The sequence below is a fragment of the Neofelis nebulosa genome, chromosome 1 (assembly GCF_028018385.1).
Source record: "Neofelis nebulosa isolate mNeoNeb1 chromosome 1, mNeoNeb1.pri, whole genome shotgun sequence".
NCBI classification, from domain to species: Eukaryota; Metazoa; Chordata; class Mammalia; order Carnivora; family Felidae; genus Neofelis; species Neofelis nebulosa.
In genome coordinates this window covers 199307555-199331322 of record NC_080782.1, presented here as the reverse complement: position 1 = coordinate 199331322, position 23768 = coordinate 199307555, and the positions used below count along the sequence as shown (strand labels likewise).

General features: G+C 35.7%; 1 protein-coding gene across 2 annotated transcripts in view; it reads right to left on the bottom strand.

Moving 5' to 3' along the window:
- The window catches only part of KLHL1 (kelch like family member 1), a 369777-nt gene that overhangs the window by 18757 nt on the left and 327252 nt on the right, over window positions 1–23768 (bottom strand). For both annotated transcript variants that reach the window (XM_058683193.1, XM_058683200.1), the window contains exon 9: window positions 6264–6476. In XM_058683193.1, coding sequence (XP_058539176.1) covers window positions 6264–6476 — 213 coding nt within the window. The remainder of the gene's footprint in view (window positions 1–6263; window positions 6477–23768) is intronic.

Below are 23768 nucleotides of genomic sequence, written 5' to 3'. Positions count from 1 at the left end.
TACAAGTTGTATATTAAATAGCTTCTCCCAACATGAAAATGGATTTGGTAATTGACACCAGGGTTGATATCCTTCCATCTGTTTGGACATGAGGTTTCATCTATTCATGGACACCTACCTTTCCCCATAATTGTTCTTTTCCTTCCTTTAAAGCATGTAGATGGAGTACCATGATGCTAGCATTCCAGGTAGTACATCCAAGGACAACAGATTATTCTGTTATTCCCTGTCCTTAGCTGACCAATTCAAAGATAACACTTGCCTCATAAGCCATTGATCTAATCACATATCACATATCTACAAATATCTACTCACATATCAAAATTAGTTTAGCTGTGGTGTTAGCTAATAGTTGTTACATCCACTTGCAAAGCAGGGCCCCCACATATCTAGGCTATCAGAATTTCCATCTTTTGCATATATGTCTACAAGAAATTTGAACATAATTTTTTATCAAAGAAATAGCAAAGATTATGTGTGCACAATAATAGAAAAATAACATTAACAGCACACTAGTTAGTCTTTTTATGCTACGCTCATTTGGCTAATGTTAACAGTAAGATCTTAGGAAGAAGAAGAAAACCTCTTACTAAGTAGTTCAAAACCCCAATCAAACATTTTAACTTTAAACAGTTCAGGTAGAAATTGAGAAAATTTAGAATCTTACATATGTCAAAGTATGAGTTAGTATATTAATATGCTATATGGCCTAGGATAAGTGCTTATGATTCAAATAAAAAGTCTCTCCTTGATCATCTGTTTTCACTGTTTAGAACTGCTACAATTCTTGGATTATGTCCAAACCAAAAAGTTGAAATAAGAAGAGAAATGAAAGAATAAAAAATTCTATTCTTACCTTATATATTATTGTGTATAATAACATTAAAAATGTTAAATTAATAATGTATTTATCCCTATATGTCTGACAGCAAATCTTAACTTTCATTATTTCATTCTTTATCAAAGATCTAAAGATGATAAAAATATTGAGCCATATCTGGACAGAAATAAATTAGGTATTCTTATTTTAGGTGACTTTTCCTTTTCTTTTTTTTTTAATTTTTTTACATTTATTTATTTTTGAGAGACAGAGAAAGACAGAGCACAAGTGGGGGAGGGGCAGAGAGAGAATGAGACACAGAATCCGAAGCAGGCTCCAGGCTCTGAGCTGTCAGCGCAGAGCCCGATGTAGGGCTTGAACTCACAGACCATGAGATCATGACCTGAGCTGAAGTTGGACGCTCAACCGACTGAGCCACCCAGGCCCCCCTAGGTGACTTTTTCTGATATGACTAGACTAGAATTTGGTAAATTTTGAACAGACGTTTTATATTTATTGTAAGTGATGTATAAAAATTTATTAGATGCTTATTTGTTAATAGTGTTTGGGTTAGATATAAAGATATAACTTTCAATAAATATATGAAAAGTTGCTTAATATTTTAGTCCCTATCAAAAATTTTGTCAATAAAACAAATGCTTAAAATATATGGATGTAGGGGCGCCTGGGTGGCTCAGTCGGTTGAGCGTCCGACTTCAGCTCAGGTCACGATCTCACGGTTCGTGAGTTCGAGCCCCGCGTCGGGCTCTGGGCTGATGGCTCAGAGCCTGGAGCCTGCTTCCGATACTGTGTCTCCCTCTCTCTCTGCCCCTCCCCCATTCATGCTCTATCTCTCTCTGTCTCAAAAATAAAAATAAACATTAAAAAAAAATTTATTAAAAAAATATATGGATGTAAATCATTGATACTCAGTCTATAATGGTGGAAATGGGCATTCATATGCAAATAGAAAAATAAACAAAAATTTATCTGTCTTTCCATCAGTCCACCCACACATCCATGCATCTTTCCATTCTTCCATCCATACATCCGTGCATCCCTATCTTTTTATCTATTAATCTATATACCTTCCTATTTACAGTATATCTCCAGATGTTTTCCCTTGTGAGAAATTTGAGGCCTGTTTTTCTTAGCATCTACCTGATTCACTATAGGCTTGGTGAGGACTCACTTTGTACCAAGAATTGTACCAAGGGGAGGATTATAGGGGTGAACAGGCTAATCTTGATCATCACCAGCACATGGATCTAGCTATGTTAAAAAATTGATTTAAAATTATTTTTCATCATATTATCGATAGTAGGTACACAAGAAAACTCCCTTGTGCTTTCAGGTCAAATTTGACTTATGAAAAAATCTCTCTGGTTACTACTATATGGAGAAAAAATTGGAAGAAGGCAGAGTGAACATTACAAAGGCAGATTTAAGAGGCTCTTATCTTGATCTCTCTCTCTTGCAGGCCTTATGGCTGGGATGCAGATTTTAGGGTGAAGGTGGTCCCGATCTATTATTAGCTAGCAGAACCGATGCCTTTCAGCATATTTTTTGATTCATTGCCTGGTTTCCTGTTTTATTTGTGATCTTCAAGTTCTAGTTATTTATTTGTCTCTTTTTTTTTCAAGTAAGTTTCAAGCTCTATTTAGTCCAGTGAAAATACATACAAAACAATATTTGTTGAATAAAAAAATAGATTCATGCGCTTTGTCTTATGGATTGCACCTTCTGGGCAATTCTGCTAGAACTCACTACATCTTTTGGACATCAATTTTGTCCACTAGGATGCTCTTACCAGAGTGAGAGTTGGCTGTGAAATTGGTTTTCACTGTTCCATCAACTATTCTAAACTGTCTGTTCTTGTTGAGTCCTTGACTTCTTTCTTGCTCTGATTTGAGATGCCAGTGTTCTTTGTGTTTAAGACAGCCTGACTCTTTACAACTTTTGATGTCTTATGTAACTACTTTAACACCACTATTATGTAATACCTTTACGTTTCCATAAGAAATCCTTGTCATATAGTAAAATTTGTTCCATCCGTCAATCTATGATACATAACATTGTACACTACCACTTGTTATTCCTAATGGTTTGTTTTCCTAAGATTATATACTAAAAAACAGTCTTTACATTATATGTGTAAAATAATCCTACAGAGTACTATTATGTATCTTGATTTATTGATGATTTACATGTGAAATCATCACTATAGAATATATGTGATAGAAACTACAAAAATGCTATTAATCTGACACATAATATGAGCTGGGATAAGAATCATGATAATGCTGTGTGCTTCTGCATTACTTAAACTGCTCATACCCATTGTACTCCTCTAACTTAAAATAGCTACACTTATTTAAGTTTAATTTTGCATCATAAATATATTTGTAGACTGGATTATTTATGCCTCTATTCACAACATTTCAATACATTAGACAGTAAAGTTAGAAGAGAATAATGAAATATCATTTCATTAGTAACATTTATGTAAGATATATAGTAAAAATAGGAGCCACATCATGTTAATCTTTTTTTTTCTTTTTGCTATTTTTCCCAAGAATTTAGCAGAGAAAAATGTGAATGAGCTGTCAGTTTAAATAAATGACTTCATGTTTGTGTATATAAAGGTATCCTTTCACCACTGTCCTCACTGTAACACCTGTTGTTCCTAATTTCATTGGACAAGAGAATGGTGAAGTGAAACCGTGTTGAGCTTATTGCTTTCCTCTATGTGTAGATAGCCATAAATCTACAGTCCATCTCACACACTAGAAATGTCATTAAACATGTTTCTACATTTTATTCAAGAAGTGGCTTAAGTTTGAGCACAGTCAGTTTACTAAAAGCTATCTCTTGCAATGGCCTTATTCTCAACAAAAATCATCACATATCTTTAGACAAATACATTATAAAAGAGAGAGCATCTTTCTGCCACTGACTATACCACCTGCAAGCATGAGTATAATGGATGTGATTTCTAAATATGAAGAGGACAATTGTTATTGCCATCAGTGCAATCTACCAATTATCTCTTGTTCTTCTACCAGGTGGAAGTTCTCCCACCCTCATTAATTTTTCTGTGGCCATGTGACTGGTTTGTCAAAGTGTGGAAAAAAGAGAATTATATTACTGGCATGTGGACTCTAAGAGCCAGTGAACAGTGTACACGTTTCCCTTCCAACACTAGCAGTGCTTATACTTAGCTTATCTGCTATTCTGAGTAGCAGAGCAATGATATCATGGATCTGTCAGGGACATGCAGCACTAGTAAGAAAAAAAAATACAGTATTAAGTCACTGAGAGTTTCAAAGTTATTCATTACAGAATTACTTATCCTATCTCAGTTGATATAACAGTTGACTTCAGTATTCCCAATTCTCACTTCCCCATATATCAGCATGTATTCTTACATAATAAGAAATATCATTTTAGGTTTCACTAACTATCACTGTACACAGTATAATAGCTCCAAGTGATATACAGCCCTTAAAGAGAACTTAGATATAAACATGCCAGGAAGTGTTTGGATTGTTGGACCCAAGCCTGAAGACAGGGTTCCTTTCTACTCCAGAACTTTGTGCACTTGGCCATTTTTAGGAATAGTTAAAAGAGGACCAGGATTACAGAAGATAGAGTTCTAATAAGTCTGTCTTCCATTAATAAAGGTATGACACAGAAGAAAGTCCATAATGCACCTTTGAGAGTTGGAAGGGAGTAGTAGAACAATATAGGATGAACAATTAAGTACCTAACTTTTAAAAAAGAATTAACAAATATTCATAGATTTAGTAGATTACTTAAAACTGTTTTAAAGGATCTTTTAAAATATTACTTTAAATTATTGTGGAAAAAATTACAGGGCTTTAAATAAAAGTTGAAGAAAGAAAGGAAAGAAGTGAGGAAAGAGGAAAGGAAGGAGATAGGAAGGAGAAAAATAAAGCAAGAAAGAATGAAAGTAAGTCCAAAAAGAAACCCACAATTATATGGTCAAATAAACTTCAACAAAAGAAGCAAGAATATACATTGTGAAATGGAAAGTCTATTCAACAAATGGTGTTGAGAAAATTGGACAGCTACATGCAAAAAAAAATTGAACTGGACCACCTTCTGACACCATACACAAAAATAAATTGAAAATAGTTTAAAGATCTAAATGTAAGACAGGAAACCATAAAAATCCTAGAAGAGATCACAGGCAGTAACCTCTTTGACACTGGCCCTAGCAACTAATTTCTAGTTTCTTCTGCGGCAAGGGAAACAAAAGCAAAAATAACTACTGGGACTTCATCAAACAAAACAAAACAAAGCAAACAACAACAATAACAACAGCATCCTCACAGTGAAAGAAACAATCAACAAAACTAAAAGGCAACCTATGGAAAGGGAGAAGATATTTGCAAATGACGTATCTGATAAAGGATTAGTATCCAAAATATCTACAGAACTTATAAAACTCAACACTAAAAAAATCCAATTAAAAAATGGGCAGAGGACATGACACTTTTTCAAAGACCCACAGATGGCCAATAGACATGAAAATATGCTCAATATCACTCATCCTCAGGGAAATGCAAATCAAAACCACAATGAGATATTACCTCACACCTGCCAGCCTGGCTAAAATCAAACACAAGAAACAAGTGTCGGTGAGGATGTGGAGAAAAATAGAACTACTGTATGATCCAGTAATCACACTAGTGGGTATTTACCCAAAGAATACAAAAATACTAAATCGGAAGGATATATGCATACCTATGTTACTGCAGCATTATTTACCACAGCCAAATTATGGAAGCAGCCCAGGTGTCCATCAATAGATGAAAGAATAAAGAAGATATGGTATACATACACAATGGAATATTATTCAGCCATAAAAGAATGAAATATTGCCATTTGTAGCAACATGGATGGGACTATAGAGTATAATGCCAAGCTAAATAAGCCAGTTAGAGAAGGACAGATGCCATATGATTTCACTCACGTGTGGAATTCAAGAAAAAAAAAGGAAAAATTAAAACAAGAATCAAACAAAACAAAGCAAACCAAAACAGACTCTTAACTGTAGAGAACAAATAGATGATTACCAGAGTGTAGGTGGGTGGGAGATGGGTGAAATAGGTGATGGGGATTAAAAGTACACTTATCTCAATGAGCACTCAGTAATATATAGAATTGTTGAATCACTATATTGTACACCTGTAACTAATATAACACTGTAAGTTAACTATGCTGGAATTAAAAAGAAAATAATGAAAGTGTGTGTATGTGTGTATGGGGGGAGGGTTGGATAAAGAGACAAACAGAAAGAGATTTAGAAAGTAGAATTTACCCTTCCTTAAATTATGCAGTTTTTACAATCACTTAAATTAGGCATCATTGTAATTCACGTTATTTCTCTCACTGTAACTGTGATCTTAGATCTTACCTTTCTACATAATCTAGTAACCTGGAACAGTGATTTGAAGCAGGAGCATCATGACCTCCTACTGCATAGAGAAAACCATCGCACGTGGCCACTCCAACACCTCCTCTCCTCTTACACATTGGAGCACACATGTTCCACTTATTTGTATGAGGATCATAGTATTCCATTGAACTCAAACAGGAACTGCCATCACGACCTCCAACTGAATATAACCTAAAAACACAATCAAAAAAACAAGATTTAATCTTATGGTCTGAATGACAAAATATAAAAAAGGAGAAGATCTTTAAAAATATATTTTCGATCACCATATGAGTCCCAAATGGTTTTTTTTAATGTTTATTTATTTTTGCTCACATGCATGCAAGAGAGAGGCAGACAGAGGATCTGAAGCGGGCTCTGTGCTGACAGCAGAGAGCCCAATGTGGGGCTCGAACAGTGAACCAGGAAATCATGACCTGAGCCAAAGTCAGACGTTTAACCAACTGAGCCACCCAGGCTCAGCCACCCTCAAATGTGTTTTAATAAGATTAGATGTTATGGAATTTTTGCTTTAGCCAGGGGACATTATAATTAATATAATGGGAAATAGAAACTGGAAAATACAGTATTAAGTTTAAGTAAATGTGCGGGAAGACACTATTGTCTAGTATATAAAATCATTCAGGTCTTAGATTTGCAAATGCATGCTCTCATATTCTTTAGTAACTCTAGAAAATGATGTTTAAACTGATTTCATATCCTAGATACATATTTTTTAAAAAGCTGTTTTATGTTTCTATTAATGTTGAGCATGATAAAATGTAACTGACTGCCCAAGTGTGCCCTTTATGGCTGTAGGCCTCTTTGCTTGATTACTCATGGTTGTCTGCTAGGTCTCAGTCTTCAGTGTGTGGAAATTAACCAACAGGAACATTTTAAAGGACAAGTGTTGGGCAATTTAACTCGCAGAAACACCCAGAAGTGAAATATTCACTAAGAAGTTTTTCTCATTCTAAATACTTTATGAAATCTGAACTTCATTTATTTCTATGAACATCTAACTCAAAAGAAGTACGCTCTAATCATGAGATATTATTAAAATTTAAAATTAAAATTATTAAAATTTAAATATTTGTCATTTAAATTATTAAAATTTAGATATTATTTAAAATGTAAAATTTTGCAGAAATTTTACTTATTGAGTAAGTATCTCCATACAAGGCATCTTGCACAATCCCTGGTACAGAATTTGTATATAAGAAAAGTATCCCCCATTTTTTCTATTGTTTTAAAGGAATTGTTGACTTCAAGCTCCTCTTTTATTTATACACATTACACTGACAAATTATAGTATTGATTTAGGTGAACCCAGCATTGCTAATACAGTATTTATGTGCAAGAATGTATCACACATTTTCTTTTTCTGTAATTATTTAAAATACTAACCTACAAATATATAGTTAAATGTATATAGAAACTAATGATAATTAAGTATATTGCTTACATTACAGAATTCAAATATTGAGCTTGGGAGTATAGCCTTTTATTTGGAAATTAAATAGTCCTGCAAAGTTCACAAGTTACAACATCAATGACTTCTTTAATGTAATTATGCATATTTCAAACACTATTCAGTCCCTTTCTTCTGTGTGAACCCTCCCTTAATAAAATCCAGTAACACAGGGATTACACAAAAAAGAAATTTATGTCATGCCTTAATGAAAATGACATAATATTTGACAGTCCCTTTTGTAACATAAATGTTTGATGTATAGTAGCTATTATTTTATAAATTACCTACTGCAGCTTAGGCTATGTTATCATGGTTTCTTTCATTTGGTACATGTCACTCATAATGTTTTTCTATATAGATTTTATGGTATTATATAGTCCACAGGTGAACAATGAAATTACTATAATTTCAGTATAATATATTGATTAATACAAAGGCAAAATTACTTGATAAGAGTAAATGCACTGAATTTTTCCTCAAAAATGAACTTTGAAAAAGAAATGAGGAAACTGTCATTTGTGTAAAAGATAATAGTGTCATTTTGGACTGCTTTATGAATTCCTAGTTAAAACTAATGATGTATTTTAATACTTGAAAGATTTTGAAAATTATGTACTTTACAGATATATGCTATCAAACAACATCTCTAATCCACTTATTTTGAAACATAAATTTGCTAAGTGACTAAGAATTAAATGGAAAAATAAGTAACAATAATAACTATTGCTGTAAGTATTGTTAAAGTTATAAAAATAACCAAGAGATAGAAACAGTATATTCTCAAGCAGTTAGAAAAAAGGCTATAATGTATACACATAACTACATGGACAATTATCTTCTCAGATCTGCCCTCACAAGCTATTTAGTCATAACTTAGGTTAATTCCCTGCTTTGTTTCACTCCAATGACAAATTAGATGCTGAGAATCTGAAGAGCAGAGAAGAATCTGATGCTAGAAGTAAATGCACTGACATGATAGGAAGTGGCAGCTGACAGTTTCACAGCGAGAAAGGAAACGTGACATTTTAACTTAGAGTTGAAAGATGAGTAGAAATTTGTACGATGAAGAAATGGGGGGAAAGCACTACATGCAGGGAAAGCATTATGCATAAAGACAAGAGGCATGAAAGGTCACAGCAGGTGATAAATAAAGAGTGGCAGGTATGTCACATTGACGGAAGGGGTGGTGGGGAAGGAGGGGACGAAGAAGTGCAGCTGGTGAGAATGAAGGGCTTGTGTGGTATGCTGCTGCACTGGGATTCCACTCGTGTGCAATGAGAAAAGCACAGAGAAATAACATTCTTAGGCATCATCAGGTTCCTAGTTCAGTTTGCTGTGAGTATTGACCAATATATCCCTTGCATGTCAAAAATTGGCAGGAGATCAAAAATATCCCTGATGTGAGTAAACTTTTCTGAATTTTGCAGAGAATGGCAAGAATCTGAGTCTTCCCACACTACTTTCCCTAACTTATGTGTTTATTCAGCACACCGATGAGTTTAACCTCAAGTCTAGCTACCAGGTCTCAGTGTTTAAAGACCTAATTTCCAGGTGCCCATCTGAGCGAGTGCCACGTATTTAAAATTGTAGTAAATAAAATATAGCAGTTTCAGGAAACAAATCCTGTATTTGGATATGGGTTAAAATGTGTTGAGACCCAGGCTGTTTCCCACTTGAAAGCATATCATCTGTAGAGTATGACCTTTTGTCAAGAACTGTGAGTAATCTGAAATTCTTTTACCACTTGAAATCTAACAAATTAGCCTATCTTAGGTTCATGGATGCTGGAAGAAGACAAAAGACTCCTAGGTCAGAGGAAAAAAATGCTACTATTCACAGCACAATAAGCAACATGAGCTTCATGTTTACGTTGGGTCTTGTCCCCTGCCAAGTCGCAATGGGTAGATAAGAGACTCAAGTAAATACTGCACATGCAGCGGGGCTTGGCCTTTCTCACATCTGAGGAACATTAAGTTTAGGAAATGCTAATTCATTAAAGAAAGCTGCCAACAAACCTGCCAAGCTTTGCTGTGAAAGGAGCCATTATCTTTATTATTCTGGCCAAGGAATGAATCTGCTCTCTGCTCCAAAGAAAGACAGTGGTTCTATCTTCCATAGCTGTTTGATTTACAAATATCCTTGCAGGACAGTGTGAAAAAACAATTGCCAGCACTTCTCACTTAGGAAATGTACAGTAATGCTAAAATCCCATTGTAGAGCTCTCTGCAAACTCTCTTGTGCTGATTGCCTGAGGTAGCTCCTGCTATCACAACCACAGTTCAAACATCAGGACAAAGAAAAAAGTAGGAGTGCACCCTCCCCCTTTAGGAATCTACCTTCTGTTTTGTTTCTTTAGATTCCACATGTTAATAAACAAACAAAAAGAAGAGTCAGACCTATAAATACAGAGAATAGAGGCGTTTGGGTGGCTCAGTTGGTGGAGCATCGGAATCTTAATTTTGGTTTAGATCATGATCCCAGGGTCTTGGGATTGAGCACCTTGTCAAGTTCAATGATGAGCATGGTGCCTGCTTAAGATTTTATTTCTGGGGCACCTGTGTGGCTTAATAGGTTAAGCGTTCGACTTTGGCTCAGGTCGTGATCTCGTGGTGCATGGGTTGGAGCCCCACATTGGGCTCTGCTGGCAACGTGGAGCCTGGAGCCTTCTTCAGATTCTGTGTCTCCCTCTCTCTCTCTGCCCCTCCCCCACTTGCATTATGTCTCTGTCTCTCAAAAATAAATGATAAAAGTTAAAAAATATATTTTTTACATATTTTATATATATATAAATATATATGTTTATATTTATTTATATATTATATATATTTATATATATAAATATATATAAATATATTTATTTATATATTATATATATTTATATATATAAATATATATATATATATATATAGTTTCTCTCTCCCTCTGCCCCTCTCCCTCTCTCTCTAAAATAAAAAAATGAATACATTTAAAAAGTAAATAACTACAGAGAACAAACTGAAGGTTGTTAGAGGGAAAGGGGTGGGAGTGGGCAAAACTGGTGAAGGCAAAGGGGAGACACAGGCTTCAAGTCATGAAACAAGTCATGGGAATAAAAGGCACAAAATAGAGAATATAGTCAATGATATTATAATGGTGCTGTAAGGAAGGTGACAGATGGTAGTTATAACATAACTATGTGAGCATAACATGAGATATAGAGAACTTAAATCATTATCTTATATGCCAGAAACTACTGTAACAATGTACATCAAAAATACTCAAAATAAATAAAATTAAATAATCCATCTTTTGTTTTTTGCTTATTTATTTTATTTTATGTAATTTATTGTCAAGTTAGCTAACATACAGTGTATACAGTGTGCTCTTGGCTTTGGGAGTAGATAACAGTGATTCATCACTTATGCTAGAAAGTCTTTCCTGATCTCATTTTGTCTTTTTCCAAGAAAATTAACATTGTATAAACTGTATCCTGGGTAAAGTTATTTAATTAACTTTATACATTGTTAATAGTTCATACTTTACAATATAGTATATTATTATAATTTTTAATAGTCATACTTTATCAATAGTGCATACTTTGGGATGACTGTAACCAAACCCGAGTTCATCTGCCTGATGAGTAGCAAAGACCATCACTGAAACATGGAGTATGCAACAAAGGGAGGGTATATTCCAGAGGCAGCCAAATGAGACAGAAGGGCAAGCCTCCAAACTGCCCTTCTGAAAGAGTAGAGTAGGGGAAATCTAAAGTCAAATGGAAAATAGCTGGTGAAACTTTGCCACTGAGGGGCACCTGGGTGGCTCAGTCAGGTAAGTGTATGACTTTTGATTTTGGCTCAGGTCATGATCTCATGGTTTGTGGGATCAAGCCAAGTGTCAATCTTTGTGCTGACAATGTGGAGCCTGCTTGGGATTCTCTCCCTCTCTACCCTCTGCCTACAAAATAAATAAATAAACTTGGGGGAAAAAATGAAAAAAAATTGCAGCTGAGAGTAGCCCTGTTAACTTTTTGGTTACTAGTTTCCATCCCCACTGTCTTTTGATCATTGCTCATTCTTGAGGGAATTGGGATGATGACCTCTCTATTTACTTTCTGCTGGAATGGGGGAAGATTGGGATTAGAGGAATGGAGCATTTAGTTCCAGGTTGAAACCCAACATTCTGCATTACCAAAGTTTTTGTACTTTGGTTATCACTCTGTTTTATCTAGGACCTTAGGGGAGATTTGTTGTAAACAAGTAGCTTATTGTACTTATTGACTGATATCTTCAAACCAGTTCTCCTAAATAGCAGTTTTAGGTCCATCAGAGACTTGCTAGACCAAGCAGGCTATTTCAAAGTTCTCCTTACTGACTGTGTGTAGGGAACCTGTGGATTCTTGTCATGCATGTATGATGAATCATGGCTTAATTCCCTTAAGTTTCACTGAAGAATGGGTGGTAAAAAGCACTTCATAAGATCCTGTCCAACAAGGTTGGTGCTGTTACTCTAGGTGCTCGGTTTCCTACGTCTTTAATAACAGCAAGTCTCCAGAATTTGGGAGGTGTAGGGTATAACGGTGGGGTACATCAACCTGCTGTGTTGAATGTACCTGATAATATCCAATTTCCTAATGTAAGCCCCATCAGGGACTTCTAAATCATGGAAGAATGTAGGAAGAGTCTTCACATTTCACAGGGGCTTAATCCCTGCCTACTTCTAGGGGCCACTCTTACCTAAGGGTTTTTTTCCCCCATGTTAAGTTGGTTTCTTGGCATATCTTTGCCAAAGTTCTTTTTTTTTTTTTTTTCAGTTGGGTGGAGTCCAGGAAATGTGTGATTTCCATTCAATGACCAAGGCATTGAACACTGCTTATGTGACGTTTGCCACAAATGCTGGTCCATTGTTGCTCCGAATTGTTAGTGGCAATCCAAACCTAAGAATGATTTTGCTTGCAACTGTTTTGACAACTTCTGAGGCCTTTTCTGAAGGTCATGGAAAGGCTTCAATCCAGCTTGTAAAAGGGTCTACAAATACTAGTGAATATTGAAAATTACCTATTGTTTCTGGCATCATGGTAAAGTCTACTTACCAGTCTTCTCCAGGTCCGGTGCCTCTAAGTTGTATACCTTTTAATGTTTATTTTTGAGACAGAGAGAGACAGAGCATGAACAGGGGTGGAGCAGAGAGAGAGGGCGACACAGAATCCAAAGCAGGCTCCAGGCTCTGAGCTGTCAGCACAGAGCCTGACTTGGGGCTCAAACCCACAGACCGTGAGATCATAACAAGAGCCGAAGTTGGACACTTAACCAACTGAGCCACCCAGGCACCCCAAAGTTGTACACCTTTTAGAATGGGAAGAGCCCAGCCTTAGGATTGTTTTTATTACAGTGTCACATTTTTCCATAGTTCTCTGAAGACTGGGACCAACAATACACTTCCGGATCCACTGAAGAGTAGTATTTCGCCTTTATTGGATGCTTTGGGGAATATGGTTAATCATTTCTTCCATACAGTGTTCTGGGATAAGGATTCAATATATTGCCATCTGTTTTTAATGCCAGCATGGTGTCCAAATCCCCATTCCTTAGCTCTTTTGAGGTCTCCAAGGAATATTGGGGTTTTTATTTAGTTATGTCTATGTCTAGTACTAAAGCCATTATAGAGTCTTTGGAGTTTTTGTATGGACTGCCAACCTGGCAGCTTAATCTTCCCAACTGTGCCCTTGGGTTCTTGTACAGTATAATTTCTGGTGCCCTCAACAGTGGACAATAACTGATGGGTTACCACTGCATCCAGCTCTTCCTCATCTTTGATCCATGAAACTGTCTGTCCATAAACATCTCAGTGTCTGGATTTCCCAATGGCAGATGCATCAAATTGGGATAGCCAGAATAAACCTATTGAATTATCTGTGTGTCTCTGGTGATCTTTCTGAGTGGCCTATATAGGAACAGCCATTAAGATCATCTAAACATGGACCGTGTGGCAATTTTTCTCTGAAGTTTACCTCAAGTTGTCCAGTTTCAGTTTCCAGGGCTTCAGGAAAAAATAGTGGTTTTAGTTCTTGGTGATTCCAAGTCAAGAGAATGGGAAAAAAAATGGAAACTTTTGTTGGGAGAGTCTTGCCAGATATTTGAGAAAACAGAATAATTCAGGATCTCGTCCAGTTTTTTAGGCAAACAACAAATATTCAAAGACAAATAATCAGAGCTAGAATCTAACATCCACAAAGGCATATTACTGAAACAGAATATCTCTCTAAAATCACCCTCATTTCCAAAGATAGCCAAATTAAGACTAATTTGTAAAATAAGTCCAATTTTAACAAACTTGGGTTCATTACTTACATAAGCACAACAAGAATAGTGATTGACCAATATAGGTTTCTTTTCTTTTTTTTTTTTTTTTTTAATCTACTTTTCTGGAATTTTTTCTTTAGTTTTGCTTGTTTATTTATTCTTTTGAGAGAGAGAGCATGTGAGCAAGGAAGGGGCAGAGAGAGAGGGAGAGAGAGAGAGAGAGAGAGAGAGAGAGAATCCCAGGCAGGCTCTAAATTGTCAGTGCAGAGCCCAACACAGAGCCCAGCCCACAAACTGTGAGATCCTGACCTGAGCCAAAGTCATATGCTTAACCAAGTGAGCCACCCAGGTGCCTTTTGCTGGAAATTTTCATAAGGAATTTCAGATTGAATTTTTAAGTTTCTCAAGGCTAAGAGAATACTTGCTATCAGGCTTTGCCTGCAATACCTGCAGATCTGGATGAATTCCTCTCATCTATAAGTCCCCCAAATATCCTGAAGTTTCTGCACCTACCAGGAAGTGCCCTGGTATGACTCCTGGGAATCTTATAAACAAGGTTTTAGGATTTTTCCAAGGGGCTTCATTGGCTGCACAAAGCCAACCTTGGCTCTTTGAAACTACAAGGTTATATCTGAGTCTATGATTGGCTCCCTCAAATACGACTGTCCAGCCAAAGCCTCAGTCAAATGAGTGTTTCCAACAGTGTCCTGTCACAAGGAGACCAGATTCTTACTGAACTCCTCCAAATAAATACATTATCATGGAAATATAAGAATACTCACTGAGAATTTTTGATTTCTGGAAGGATTGTAAGGAGAAAAAGATAAATGTTTCATATTTGTTTACAAAGAAATATTTTATCATATTTCTGTAAGTCATAGATAGCCTTAAGTCTGGAAGAGAAAACTTTAGAGAAAGAAGAGCCTCTTTGGATGCAGCTTTCCCATTACTTCTGGAAATTCTTAGTTGAGTTTTATGACCTTAAAGATATCAGAGACCTGTATTTGTCATTATGGTGAAATTGACAAGAAAATTCTGTGACATACAACACTTTAATAATTAGAATTGCACTTGATGACATTTACACCAGAATGTATCAAAACCTTAGGGACTTTGTATAATTTCTAGAATAGTTATAACATTCAACCATATAATACAACTTAAGAAGATTTATCATCACTTATCTGACAATGCTTCCCATGTAATTTGACATACCAAAGAAATAAGCCTAATTAGTCAAAAATACATTATATTCCAACAAGATGAATTTTTTTTAAAAAAATGTATGCAGTTCCTCCTTTATTCCTCCCTGTTATCTCCCATGTTGATATATACTTATTGAGACAAGGACATCCAGGGCACTGCATGGATCTGAGTTCTTGCGCTAGATGCTGTGATGTGCTGACTAGAATCTCTATCAGGAATGAAGGACTCTCAGCTATAGGAAGGCTGCCAAGAGTCCTCAGCTCTCAAAGGCCATCAGGGATCGCCTTGACTGAAGACAGCTGCCTTGCCAAGGGCATGCCCTCTGCCCAGGTGGTCACATCCTATGACTGTCATAAAAGTCCAACCTTTTTGCCTAAATTTAGAATAGTTATGAAGGGTAATTCAACTTTTGGAACTCTTCAGAGAATTAGTTAAGGCTTCTGTTGATATTGTATCACTGCTCAGCTTCTGCCTAATCTTGCTTCGTATGCTTCCTTCTCTTCCCCAATAAACTACTTTACATACTAATCTCCATAATCTTAGTCAGTCTGAACCACATACAAAATTCCTTTCCAAAGATTCCCTTCTCATAAACCTTCTACAGCTGTCTTTTTTACATTCAGAGTTTGTCCTAAGTTTTCCCTTTTTAAATACCCAGTCTCATTTCCCTTGCATACAGAATTGTTTCCCTTATTATTTCCAGTAGTCTTAATTACATGTATTAAAATTATTTATATCTATTTTTTATTTTTAGATTACCCATAAAACTTCATGAGGCATTGGACAAAGTCCAAGTTTTTTTTTTCTTTTCTGATGAATTTTTCAATGGAGATAAGTTGAACTTATTTGACATTCAATAAGCACAGAAAGAATAAAAATTTCATACATAATTCTGAGAATTCTGAAGACATGTCCATTTTAATTAAAACAACATTAAATTATCTTTAACTGAATTATTTTCCCAGATCATGTGAACTTGCAAAACAATTGGGTTAGTTTCTATATTTCTGAGTCTTAGAATGCCCAATTTTTATAAGTGTTTACCTTTAAACTGACTAAATAGACCTCTTTTGCAAATTAATTTTAGCAATACAATCCAGAAGTACAGAAAATATCACATTTACAACATATGTGGAGACACATAAAATATATAAACAACATAACAAAAAACATGTTAAAGGCCTAATTTCCAAATATCTCTCTTTACAACACAAATCTAATTGCAAGATGGTATTACAATTTATGGATCCATTAATTGGCCATTTTTATCTGGAGTCTAACAAATATTGTGTCCAAGCAGTATTGCACAAAAAAAAAGATTGCCAAGTTTTAAAGAATACAGCCCAAAGGGCCACATGCAGGGGTCAAACTATCATTTTCCATTCTCCAATGAGAACAAAGTTGTTTTTTACTATAAGCTGCATCAATAACCAAACCAAATTAAGTCCAGAGTAACTCTGTGAGCACTGGTTCCTCCCTAAAAGTCAGAACGTCACCTACTGAACTAAATGGCTTCCTAGTCATCCTTTTCTTAATCAAGAAAAAGAGGCCAAAAGAACACAACCCCATATTTGGAGGTAACCGAATGGGTAGAAGAATGTAAACCAAACCAAATTGGAGAAGACTAAGCTCATCTGTGGTTGCACACAAAATACTCACCATGAGATGTCTGTCCAAACTTGAAATCAAAAACCATTTCCTTGCCATAGTAGGAATGGGGCCCCAGGGATGTTCTCTAGGACAAAGAGTCCCAGCTGCTGCATGGACTCATCACCTAACGCCTGTTAGCAGCTGGGGACCTACAAACCAAGGGCAAAGAGCTTCTGCCTGGCTCACCAAATCCGTAAACAAACTTAAGTCCCTCTGCCAGATGTGCAGCAAAGACAATCACTAAGACATGGCATATGCAGCAAGGAAAGGATTTACTCCAGAGGCAGCCAAACAAAGAGACTGAAGGACAAGTCTCAAATCTACCCCCTCCACCCTCCTGAAGTAGGAGAGTGAGGGAAATTCAAAGGCAAAACAAAAAGATCTGAGTAAAACCTCACAGCTGTTCTTATTAGTCTGCAGCTTACAGCAGTTCCATTAACCCTTTGGTTACCAGTTTCATGGCTACAGAAAGTGTTTCCAATACCACTGCTTCCATATTTGAAGGTCTTACTGACTAAGCCGATGATATTCAAAATATAATTTTCACTCACAATGTATTGTTACCTAGAAACTATGTTCAGACATCCCTTCCTTTGCATAATAAAAATATGAATTTCACACCCCCCACAGTGTAAAACCTTTGAAGCAACTCCCTGGATCCAGAACTCTGTGTGATCCTTTGTTTCTCAATGGATAGAGAACTCTTTAATCTGATCCCAAGAGAAGTCTTGTCAGTGCTGCTGTCAGAATACTCTAGTATCTGCCCTTCCGAGAGCTCTCTCATGAGATGTTCCTGTTAGAGTATCTTACAGTACAGCGAGCAGAATTTCAGTAAGCTTACAACAGGTTCTGTGAATGCTCTTGTTCCTGCTTGCTATGAAACGTGGATGCCTGTGGCAAATCTAGTTTAGATTTGCTGACATTGCAACATGGCTGGTAAGCAAGGTTGTATGTAGAAGTCTGATAGAAAACACTTAACTCTAATTATTAGAACATGCCCATTTTTTTTTACAAAAAACTCTACTTGTAAATATGCACAGGAATTGGGGTCAATTAACCACATTCCAAAAATTGGTAGAATTCACTAACCTAACACCTGGTAGAAATGGTCTCTACTACCTAATCCTTCCATATTTCCTTGCCAGCAACTCCTCTCCACCGATTACAATTCTGCATTTCCTTCCTTTCATGTTTTCTATTTCCCTTTAACATAATGTAAGCTCTCTGAGGGCAGATTTGATTTATTTTCTTTGACAAATCACCATGGCCGGTACATGTTTGAACATTTTTTTAAATGGATTAAGTTCTTGGATTTCAGTTCTTGGAATGTTTGTACATTTTTTTAAATGGATTAAGTTCTTGGATTTCAGTTCTTGAAAAAGGGTGATTCATCTATAGAATTTGTCAAAGAAAAGGCACCTATGTTCCCCTGAAATAAGATTTTGACAAATGGCAGAAAAAAGTATTAATCATGTGTCCTGGGGACACAAAAGAAGGAATGATTGAATTTAAATGGGTGAAGTTAAAAAAGTGGTTTATGGAAAGGTACAGATTGAACTAGGCTTTGGATGATGGAAAATAATATAAATGGTCTCATTTAGGTTTTATTTGGGTAAAAGAAAATCTAATGCATTTTTAATACTTCCTGACACTATTGTCCTCAAATGCAATAACCTGAATCCTTTTAGTATTGATGTTGCCACATGGAATTTAATGCACACAGAGAACCAACGAGAGTTGTGCTAGGCTAGAGTTGTGTCACTTTGGAGAGATTTCAAATGTATCCAAAGATGAGGTGAAACTTTGAGCAGAGAAACTAGGTGGACAGTGGGAGGTGAGTGCAGAGTCATGAGATATTAAGAAAAAAAAATGGAAAAGAAATTGAAGCAGAGAGATGAATCTGTGAAAGGGCAAAAGTGTGTGTACTTTCACACTTTTTTGGTGTGTGAAAGTGTGTGTCGGCATGTTCAAGTAAACTGAGTGATTCGGTGTGGCTGGGACATAGGGCGCTGGAAGGCAGCCGGTAGAAGTGGAGACAAGAAGGAAGGCGAGGTGTCAATCATAACAGGTAGTGTATGCCAGACTGAGGGATCTGGAAGCAGCCATGCTCCACAGGGAGATCAAATGAACTGTCTTCCTTTGCTCTACATTCTAGTTCTGAGGCATGGTTTATCCAATAATCCCTTTGGACCACAGGAATACACTATATCCAGTCTACTAGTGTGATGAGACTCTGATAATTTTATAGTTTCCTTGGAAAATTATAAATTATTCTTCAGCCAGAGTGATCTTCATAAAATGCAACCATGTCACTGCCCTTTCTTAACCTTTTATAACATCTTTACCTTAGCTAAGTTGCTGTATGACCCAGGGTCTGCCTTTCTCTCCAAATCCTTGCGGCCACTCTCTCTCATTATGTCACAGACAAACTTAACTTGTCTTCCTTTTGTTTGCATGTCACACTCAGGGGCTTGACACAAATTGTTCCTTTTCGTTACAGCGCTCCCCCACTTTCTGTAAATCTGTTAAATTAACTAAGTCCCAGCTTAAAAAAAAAAAGGTTTTTCCAGGAGATAAATTACATACTTCCTGAGCCTCTTTGTAGTCCCAGGGAAACTCAGCAAACAAGGAGTTGTTTTTTAATGTGTAAATCTAAGACAATACAATTTTAATACAAATTATTTATCATACAAAAACTTAGGCAATTTGGGATCCCAGCTTATGAAAAAGAATAGTAAAGTTGAATACAAAACTAGAAATAGTATCTCTCTTGGAAGGCGCCTTGCAAATGACAGTCCTTGAGGCTTAAGTTACTGTGCTAGATATTGGTGCACACTGGAGAAAACAACACACATTTACTTTGTAAGATTCTTCAAACTGTGTCAGTTTCAGGCTGCACAGAAATTGCAACTGCCCCGTGAGTATTATTAGTATGAAGTTTTGAATGAATGAGCAGAATAAGTTTTGCCACAGTGAATCATGAAGCGAACCCAGCTATTTTTTTCTTGTTTGTTTTGAAGATTCTCTGTAGCATACATTGATTAAAAATTCAGGCCTATTTATGGGTGTACTCAGACAGTATCAGTATCTGCTTCTTGAGCTAACTCAGGAAATAAAGAGAAACAAACCAGAAAGACCGTTTAGCTACAAAGTTTGAGAGAATCAACAGAGAGCAAAGAAAAAACAAAAAGACTCACTAGAACAGATACTATTTGGGGACTCTGAGGTTTTATATGGCCAATGACCACATCGCAATGTCTATTCACTGTTTTGTTGTGTTTCCTTCATTTATCAAGTATGTTGACTCTGCCGGCATCAGATGACATATCTACTACTTAGCTTACTCTGTCTTATTGGAAGATTGACCAAAATGTTTCATGAAATTGATATAATTTTGCTCTTGAATTTATCAGAATATACTCATTAAGTTTAAGCCATGAAACAATTATTTATTTTTCCTCAACAAATTGTATCATAAAGAATCTAAACTTAAAAGGACTGTTAATTGGCTTTTATTAGTATAATTGGGAAAATTATTCAAAATAATCTTCAGAGAAGCAACAGTCAGGTTAGAATGACACATTAGCGATATGTGAAAACAAAACAAGGAGAAAAAAAATCATGAGAAAAAGATAAATGGCTGTCGAGGGTGATGCTGAAACAATTTTCTGCCATGAGTCTGAACCATGAAAGGTCACTTTCTAGTAATTATGTTTCTCTCTGAGTAAAACAGAAAAAGCAACTAGACATTAATAGTCATCAAATCACAGAATTTTGAGGTCATTAAATCACACTCAGGAAAAAAAAAGATACTCAAATGAGAGCTATAATATTTTGATTTAAAGGAGAAAGATTATTTGAAAATGAAGTAATTTAAAATACTTACGTAGAATATCTGGATTAAATTTGGGACAAAAGTACTCAAAATGTAACAATTTCATGAATAAAAACTAAGATTAAATACTGTCACACTCTGATACTTGTTATGAAGTATGTTATTAGAGGAAAACAGGATTTCTTAAGATATTACATAACCTAGCTGACCAAAAATTACAAGGACAAGAGAAACGACCAAAATGATGAATTCCATGTATAGCCAATATAAAAGCCATATACTTCAAGACATATACTTCAAGAAGAAGATAGACAAATGACTAATAAACATTTTCAAAATGTTCAATCTCATTAATCTTTAGTGGAATGTGATAGCTGTATCCACTAGAATGTATAAAAAACATAAAAGATAAAAGAATGACATTACCAAGTCAGTGAGGTATATAGTATCCAGAATTTTTTTTAATGTTTTTATTTTTGAGAAAGAGACAGAGAGAGAGAGAGAGAGAGAGCAGGGGAGGTGCAAAGAGAGAGGCAGACAGATGATCTGAAGCAGGCTCCACACTGACAGCAGAGGGACCAATGCTGGGCTCAACCTCTTGAACCGTGAGATCATGGCCTGAGCCGAAGTTGGACGCTTAACCGACTGAGCCATCCAGGTACCCCCTGAGTACCCAGAATTTGAATACACTTTTAATGTGTAAATAAATTCAGAAAACAGCTTGCAAAAGCAGTATCTACTAAAGCTGAACACAAGAATGCCACATAGCCTAGCAATTGCAGTTCCAGGTCTATACCCACCTAAAATGTGTACCCATGCTCACAAAGGATGTACATAAAGACATGCACAGCAGCACTGTTCTTATCAAAGTATTTAAAAAATTTTTAAGGTTATTCATTTTTGAGAGAGAGAGAGACAGAGTGTGAGGGGGAGGGCCAGAGAGAGATGGAGACACAGATCTGAAGCAGGCTCCAGGTTCTGAGCTGTCAGTACCAGGGCCCGACTCAGGGCTTGAACCCATGAACCATGTGATCATGACCTGAGCTGACGTCCAGTGCTTAACTGACTGAGTCACCCAGGCGCCCCAGCACTATTCTTAATTCAAGAACTGGAAACTATTAAAATGTCCAGTTATAAGAGATTGAGTACATAAAATTTCTATACATTAAAGAATAAACTACAAAGATAGTTATTAATACTATCTTTTATTAAATTCTGAATTTCAAGACATAAAACAAGTCAATAAATAAAACTAAGTCAAGCACAAATTGATGAATAAAAAAACAAGAGGAGAAAGCACGCATAGCTTCTGTATATGTACATGTTTGATTAAAAATAAATACAGGAGCACTTGGCTGGCTCAGTCTGTTAAGCGTCTGACTTCAGCTCAGGTCATGATCTCACGGTTTGTGGGTTCAAGCCCCACGTCAAGCTCTGCTGAGAGCTTGGAGCCTGAAGGCTGCTTCGGATTCTGTGCCGTCTCTCTCTGTGCTCTCACTGCCCTTCTCCCCCCATCAAAAATGAATAAACTTAAAAAAAAATTAAGAACAATAATGAAACAGACAAAAGCTGAGGCAAAAATGAAATTAATAAATATGCTAGCACATAAAAATATCAAATTAGGAGGAAAATAACAATACAAAAGGAAGTTTTATAACAATACAAAATGGAATATTATTAATAGTCTAGAATTATAAACAAAATAGGCCTGCATTCCACTTTAAAATATCAGTAAAGTAAAAATTTAAAAAAATTTTTAACGTTTATTTATTATTGAGAGACGGACACAAAGCATGAGCAGGGGAGGGGCAAGAGACAGAGACACAGAGCATGAGCAGGGGAGGGGCCGAGAGATGGAGAGACACAGGATCTGAAGCAGGCTCCAGGCTCTGAGCTGTCAGCACAAAGCCTGATGTGGGGCTTGAACCCACGAACCGTGAGATCATGACCTGAACCGGAGTCGGATGCTTAACCAACTGAGCCACCCAGGCGCCCCAGTAAAATAAAAATTTTAAAGGGAATATATATAACCATGTACATACTTTCTACCACTATTTCTTTCTCTTGCTCAAGAAACTTCTGATGTTTATAGCAAGTTATAGCAGATAAATTGTAGAAAGCTTCTCAATTCATGTTGTGATTATTATTATCTAAGATATCATAATGGAAAATGTTCTGAAATGGTTTTTCAAAAGCTATGTGGACCACATATAGATGCAAAATCATAGTTAGAATATGGAATGCAACAAAATATCAAAGGAATAATGAAACATCAATTAGTTGGTTTTATTTTATGTATGTAATGATCATTACAGTTAGAGTATTTATATAAACTACCACATGAATAGGTCAAAAAAGAAAAAAGATACCATTTTTAATAGATTCTTGGAAATAATTTAATAAAACATGAAACCAATGCTGTTTTTTTAGGATAAAATATCCACTAAACAAACTGCAGACAATAACTTGCCCTTAACATCATGCAGTACATATATCTCAAAGAATAACTAACATCATACACAGATTATGAAACCTTAAAGTCTTTCCAATTAGAGGACACAGACAAGGACACCTGGTCTCATTACTATTTATGCATTATTTTAAAAGTAAAAGCAATACAGTAAAAATGAAATAAATGTAAATATTAAGAAAGAAGGGATAAAGTTTCATTATTAGTTTACTATATGTTTATTTTCCTAAAAAATCAGTTATTATAAAATAAAAGACTAATAGAACTAACATGCATTTAGTAAGATGGCTATTATATATATATATATACATATATATAAACTATTTTTATATATATAAACTATTTATATATATAAACTATATATATATAAACTATTTTCTCTAGTGTAGTGTAAGTGTATAATTATTAATATATATGAATAAATATAATAAAAATGCACAAAAGTATAAATAAATGCGAACAGACCTCAAAATAAGATATGAAGGCCATGCCAAAATTAAAAACCACGAAAATGTATAGAGGTTGATTTTTTTTTTTTTTAACGTTTTTTATTTATTTTTGGGACAGA